General features: G+C 63.6%; 2 protein-coding genes across 2 annotated transcripts; both read right to left on the reverse strand.

Annotated features, from left to right (window-relative positions):
- Nucleotides 1–1,835: 1,835 nt before the first annotated feature.
- Nucleotides 1,836–4,285, reverse strand: MNEG_12547 (hypothetical protein; the record flags this gene model as incomplete). The annotated part of the gene is made up of 5 exons (XM_014038980.1): nt 1,836–1,921; nt 2,190–2,340; nt 2,753–2,857; nt 3,414–3,590; nt 3,974–4,285. 5 exons carry the CDS (start codon nt 4,283–4,285, stop codon nt 1,836–1,838), a joined length of 831 nt encoding a protein of 276 aa, XP_013894434.1.
- A 1,993-nt stretch (nt 4,286–6,278) lies between these two features.
- On the reverse strand, nt 6,279–6,674 carry MNEG_12548 (hypothetical protein; the record flags this gene model as incomplete). The annotated part of the gene is made up of 1 exon (XM_014038981.1): nt 6,279–6,674. The coding sequence occupies one exon, from the start codon at nt 6,672–6,674 to the stop codon at nt 6,279–6,281; it is 396 nt and encodes a 131-aa protein (XP_013894435.1).
- Nucleotides 6,675–6,730: the final 56 nt, after the last annotated feature.

The raw sequence follows: 6,730 nt of genomic DNA on the forward strand, positions 1-6,730 counted from the left end.
CACCCCGCCCGCGCACCAGCCGCCGGCCCCTCGCGCGCCCTCAAGCAAGACGCCTTCGCCGGCGCGAGGGCCGCCGCGCTCGCTGGCGCCGGCTCCGGCGACGACGGATTCGGCGGCTCCGGCGCGTTTGCCGACGCCCGCGCCTCGGCGCAGGCCGGCAGCTTCGGAGGCTATGGCGACGCGGGCGCGCTCGCGCGCGCAGCGGCCGAGGCCGGTTCCAGCGGCAACGGCGACGCCTTCGCCAGGTCACAGGCCCAGGCCCTCGCAGGCGAGTGCCTGTGAACAATTGTATATCCTGAGGTGGAAATCACAGATCTCTGACACATAACTGTCACACTTTGTCACAGGCTCGCAACCATTATATGCTTCTATCCTTGCGTGCGCAAGCGCGGTGTGGCCGCAAAGTGGCAGGTCTCACTTGCATGCCCGGCTCTCGCTCGCAACGCGCAACACTCGCAGCAAGTTGATCAGGCACCAAGTAATTGAGCCCCGCCCTCTGCATCACCCGGCTGGCCCGCCATGCCCAGCAGCGAAGCCCTGCTTGACCGCCAAATGACCGCCCTCCCCCATGCACCCGGATCAAACTCACCCACACAATCGATCACACTGACCCACGCGCCTCCAGGCGCGAGGGCTGGCGGCTACCTGGACTCTTACGCCAAGGCTGTCGGCCAGGCCATCGCGACCGGCGGCGACTCCGCCGCCCGCGCGTTCGCCCAGGCCTTCGCCGACGCGCAGTCGGCCGGTGGCAACTCAGCACAGGTGGGGCCCGGCAGTGATCGGGTGCAGGCAGAGGAAGTGGCGCCAGCAGCCACGCCACGCGCGCAGCTCAGCGTGCGGCGCAGAGGACACGGGTGGCAGCCCATCTACGCATGATGGACTCACGCATGCTCAGCGGGCAGCCATGCACGTCTCACACCCCAAGTTAATCAAGGGTCCCTTGCATCCGCCGTCGCAAACCCGTGTTTCTGAGCTGTGCGAGCTCGCCAGCTTTTTCACCACCATCTACCCAACGCTCAGTCATCACCAGCCGCCACCATTGCCAGAGCCGATCCGCCCCCGCAACGCCCTGTGCCCTGCCCCAAGGCCCTCGCCGACGCTAGGGCCATCGCGCAGTCCTCTGGCTACGGCGATTCCTACGCTAGGGCCCAGGCCTTGGCCCAGGCCGGCTCCGTCTCGGGTTGATGGTGACGGGGGGTCGATCCTTGCCGCCGACGCTGTTTTTTAGGCATTAGTTGCGGCGTGGGCTGCCCTCGCACCGGAAGTTCAACAGCGCCGGCGCATCCTGTAGTCACCCTTGGTTGTGTTGCGTCATGAACAGCACAGTGTGCAGCTGCAAAACGACAAAACTCGCAGTGGCGACCTTGATCCTTGTTTGACCCAGGCATATGTTTCTTCATATTTCTGCACATGAAGAGCCCACGCGTGTTGCTGTGTGCGTGGCTGTCAGGCGTAGGCATCAACTTGACCTAGCAGCAGGCGCACCCACATCGGCCGTCACGCACCCGCCCTGCCGGCAAGCTACACTGCATGCGAATTGCAATGTGGCATGGGGTCCTGGCCCCGCCCTCATCGGTGTTGCTGCGGTAACCTTGGACAGCTTCCTGAAAACCACTGGCTAAAAGGACTCTAAACAGCGCTGCCGCACAGGGCAGAAACCGAGCCAAGGCTGCATGTGCAACCAAGGAGTCACAGACCTGCCCGCACAAGCAAGAGCCTGTCACTCAGCCACAGAGGTTACCAGGGCTCAAGCAGTCACATTTTACAGCGCTGCATTGTCGGCCGTTCAGCACACACTGCAGGCATGGGTCGCTTCCTTAAAAAGCATCCCGGCATCAGCAGGGTTTGAACTTGCGACTGGCCCTCAGCTCCGCTATCCGCTTGCGGTCCTCCTCGAACCGCTTCCTCAGGTCAACGAGATCTGGGTAGGTGGTTGGTTGGATAGGGGTGGGTTTGTTGGTGGTTGGTGAATGGGGTTGGTGGCAGGATGAGCCAAGCGCTGCAAGGACAGCAAAACAGAGCGGCAGGTGAGCCCCGCCCTTGCAGCCCCGACGGCAGCCGCGCCGGCTCAGCCCGACGCCAAAGCCGCACGACGCGCGCTGCCCAGCTGCCCTGTCCCGCGTGCAGCCCAGGAACTCTCGATACCAGGTGGCCGCGCAGCGCCCCAAAAAAGTTAAACAAGCACCCACCGTTTCGCCGCTTGTCCCGCTGCTGGAATCGGTAGAAGTCCTCGTACTGCTTCCCCTTGCTGCCGCCCGCCGCCGCTGCCTGCGCTGCGGCCTGCGCCACGCCGCCACTGACTGTGCTCACGCCGGCCGCCTCACGCGCGCGCTTCCGGCCCTGCGGGGCAGGGGTGGGGTGCGGGGAGGGAGAGGGGGTGTGTTCGCGGAGCGGTTGCTGAGACGCCCCTGGCCACAGGGCGGTGATGCCGTTGCTGGGTTTGGGTTGGCAGGGTACTGCAAGCACCGGCGCGAGTCAGTGATCTTGGCCCGCCGCAGCCGCCGTCCGCATACCCGTGGCCGCTCCTAGATACCACCAAGGGCGAGCACGTCGCCCACCGCGGGGCACCCAAAGTCAAACCCCAAGGCAACGGCGCCAAGAGGGCCCCTGCCAATTAGAACCCCCAGCTTCTCCCTTTTTTCAAAGCCCCATCTCCACACAAACCAAGTCCGAGCCAAACGAGGCCCTCTCTCGCAAACTTTGACGTGTCATGTCATGCGCCACCCTCCCCGCCCATTCATCCGCCCGCCACCTTGGTGCGAACCACCACGGTCCAGCCGTCGCCCGCCATTGCCGCCTCGCGCGTCCGCTGGCGCGCCGCCTCCTGCTCCTCCCAGTCAGCCACCCACTCGTCAAGCTGAGGACGTGTGTGTGTGTGTGTGTGTGTGTGTGTATGTGTGTGTGCGTGTGAGTGCGTGAGTGTGTGTGTGCGCGCGCGCGTGCACGCGCGTGCATTATGATGTGAAGGTGTGACTAGGCGTACATGTGTGTGTCCATGCACTTGCGGTTTGTGTGAATGTGTTCACTTGCAGGATGTGTGAGATGTGTGAATGTGAATGGTGCATGTGTGGGAAAAGCCGTACATGTGTGTGTGGATTTGTGCGCTTGCATGCGTTCGTGCGTGCGTGTACGTAACGCGCACACGGGGGCCGCGGAGTGCTTGCAAACATCGGAAAGCACGAAAGCGCTTTAAATTTACTGGGGCCGTGGCTGCAGCCACACGGCACGGAACCTGCAGGGGGCGACCGCACCAGCAACATCCGCTGCGCGCTGCTCCCTGCCATGGTACATGCATGCGCACCCCGGCCCCGGCAAACCCTGCAAGCCCTCACCCCTCAAGCAAGCCGGCCCCTGCCGTCCCCGCACCGCGCCCGCGCGACGGAAACGGGCGCGGCGCGCTCCCAGCAACGCACCCGCTTCTGCAGGTGGGCCGTCCCCGGCCGCTGGGCCTTGTGCGCCTGGACCCACGACTTGAGGCCGCGCGGGCCCTCCGGCAAGGCCGGCTCGTACTCTATCACCTGCCCCTTGCCGCCCGCCGCGAGCGCCGCTGCGGAGCCGCGCGCCTCAGCAAAGACGACGACGCCGGAGCGCTGCGGTCGCGGGCCGTTGCAGTGGCAGTGGGGTGGGGTCGGCACGCGCTTCGCGCAAGAAGCATCAAACGCAGGCCCGGCACTGCACAGCGGCCGAGGCGCACAAGGGAAAGCGGGGCGAATGCCCAGCAGGCTCAGGCTGCAGCTGCCGAGAAAGGCCATGCCCCTGCCCTTCCGCCTCCCTTCGGCTGCTGCGGCGGTCCTGCGGCGAGGGCGCCGGCCTGCCTGCCGCAGCTGCAGCCGACTGGCTGGGTGTTGCCCAGCCAGTGGGCAACACCGGCTGCTACAGACTGAGAACGCGGAGAAAGAACACGCATGGGCTTCGTCCAGCCGCAACACCAGCTGTTTGCCTGCAAACAGGATCATGAACGTGGTCAGCGCACCTTGGTTTGGTGGAGCACCACCTGGGACACATCTCCAAAGCACGAGAACACTGCGGCCAAATCATCCTCCTCGAGCCCCAGAGGCAGGCCCGTCACAAACACGGCGTGCTTGTGCTGCTGCTGTTGCTGCTGCTGCTGCTGCTGCTGCTGTGCCGCGTGTGACTGCTGCTGGTCGTCATCCTCCTTGCTCTGCTGGTGGGCCTTGATAAATATGTACGATATCAGGCTGGAGTCCTGTCGTAGCTGAAGGCCTAGAGATTTCAGCTGAGCGGCGGCGGCGGCGCCACTGTCGCCCTTGGCCGCCGCTTTCATGGCACCTCTCCGCGTCTGCCTGCTGCAACCCGCAAGCGATATCCCGACACTGGATGAAATGCCACTAATCCGTAGTCCTGTTTGAGGGCACCGCGATGGTGTCGATGAAAAACAACTTCACCACAGAGCCCGATCTGAGAGAGCTTGGAAACGTCCTGTATGTTGTTTGGCAGGAAGTCACTGATATGCAAAATGTCTCCTCGACCAGCCTTCCTGGCTGCATCGGTATCGACCGACAGCAGTCACCAGGCGCACTCCGCGATCCAGGCAGGTTGTGTGGCTATAACACTACATAGGCAATTTTGTCGAGCTTGAATAAATTTTAACGATCAGGCCCCTTTCTGCGGGTCGCGAAATGCCCGTTGACCCAGGTTGAGCAGCTCTGCACTGCAGGGCACCGACGGTTTGTTGTCTGGCAGTCTCATCTACAGCAGCCTCATCTCTGAAGGATTGTGATAGCATGTGTACAGATCTACTGGGGAAGGGTAATTTTAGAGGCTTCGCAACATGAGAGCTGGTATACAGTATTATGATACCAATGGATTGCCTGGCACGCACACCAGCTTCTGGAGTGATTGGCCTCACTGATAAATTCCCCGATGTCTGCCTGTCCAGCTGCACCACCACATTCTCACAAAAACATCATTTACGTAGGCAAGCATGTGCATGTGCGCAGGCACGTGTACACACACACACACACACATACACACACAAACAACCATTCGAGCTTGGGACGCCACTTTACAAAGGGAGGTTGTGTACAGCACACCGCGCGTACGACGCACGGCGAATAGCAAATGCGGATGATGGTCGTGGTGCGTGCAGGTGGGAGTGATATAGGTGAGCCACACGGCAGTGCCTCTTTGCCTGCTCAATCCATCACCATGATTCAAAACGACGCGGTGCGATCATCAATCAGGGTAAATCTGTGTGGGTCTGTGTGGGGGTGAAGCGCGTCGGGGCGCAGGAGACCTGGGCTCAAACTGGAGGCGGCATGCGCACCCCGCTGCATCCAATGAGTGGGATTTCCACGCAGCGGAAGCATAGGTTTCCTTAGCTGCAAGCAGTGCCTGGGGCGCTCGCACAAGAACCGGGCCAATCGGCGGCAGGGCGGGTAAAGGTAGGCAGGGGTGGCAAGAGTGCTCATACAACACACGTCGCCAAGGCACAACCAAACTCTCATGAGCTAACACAGCGCCGCAAACGGCCACCAGACAATCACAAGCAAAGGAGAGGCTGCAGGAGCCGCATCTGCAGGCCAGCGCTTGGCCCGAGTCTGCGCACTGTCGCCACGCGAGCAGTGTGACATGCTCAGCAACCCACAGCAAGAAGCGGCCACGCTTGCGCGCCGCGGCACCTCCCACAAACAGCAGCACAAGCGCAGCGCGGCGGGCCCCTCAACACGGCAAATGCAGCAAGGTCACCCCTCACAGAACAGCAAAACACAGGCGTGGAGGCGCTGAGGCGTACGGAGGGGCGAAAGCAGAGCGGCGCGGCCCGTTGATCCCTTCCAATGTGGGCCAATTGGTGCGGGTTCAGAGTGAGCAGGCACGCCTTGAAGGCACAATTTGCCAAGCTGGGAGGGTGAGCCGTGCGCTCCTGTTCTTCGGTCCATATGTCGGCAACCTTTGACCAAAGACTTGCGCCGCGGCGTGGCACCACACAGTCCCCCGTTCCGGTGTTGCTGGATGCTGCCATGGTAAGGGGTGCGTGAGGCCACAAACAGAGGCGCCGGGGCGCCAGCAGAGCGTGTCGGCGCCGTGCTGGGTTTCAAGGGGGTCAAAGAGAAGGGATGATTCCGCGCAGGCAGGGCATCCCTCACATGTTTGCCCCACAAGGCATCAGCACGGCAAAAAGACACGACATGATGGTAGTGCGAAAGACATGCAGCCAGGGGGGGCGGGACAAACAAGAGCTGCCCCTGAAGGGGAAAGATGGGCCGCAACGCGGCCACGGCCCTGGTGCATGCCCCCAACCCTCGAGCCCTGGGCCCTCACGCATTGACGGGCTGCCGCCGCGCGGCCACTGGCCCCAGCGGCGCAGCGCGCGCATGAGCAGCGGCCGCGGCGGCGGCCGGGCCCTGCGGTCCCCGGCTGCCGAAGTCGCGGTCCGACGGCCGCACGCGCACCGCCTGCCTGTCCAACTTTGCACCGTCAAGGCTGCGCGCGGCACGCACGTGGGCGAGCGGGTCGGAAGCCGAATAGACGACGTAGCCATAGCCGAGGCTGACCTGGTTCCTGGGGTCCCGCGCGATCCACAAGCTGTCGATCGGCCCGCAGCGCGAAAAGAGCGCCATCAGGGCGCGCTCGGTCACGGCGCCTGGCAGGTTGCCGACAAATACGCCGCGGCGCCCCGGGGGCGGCGCCACCGCAGAGCGAGGCTTGTCCATGGGCTCGCCTCCGCCGCCGGCGCCGGCGCCGGCGTCACCGCGGCGCGGCGCGCGGG

Source organism: Monoraphidium neglectum, assembly GCF_000611645.1.
Source record: "Monoraphidium neglectum strain SAG 48.87 unplaced genomic scaffold scaffold03300, whole genome shotgun sequence".
NCBI lineage: Eukaryota > Viridiplantae > Chlorophyta > Chlorophyceae > Sphaeropleales > Selenastraceae > Monoraphidium > Monoraphidium neglectum.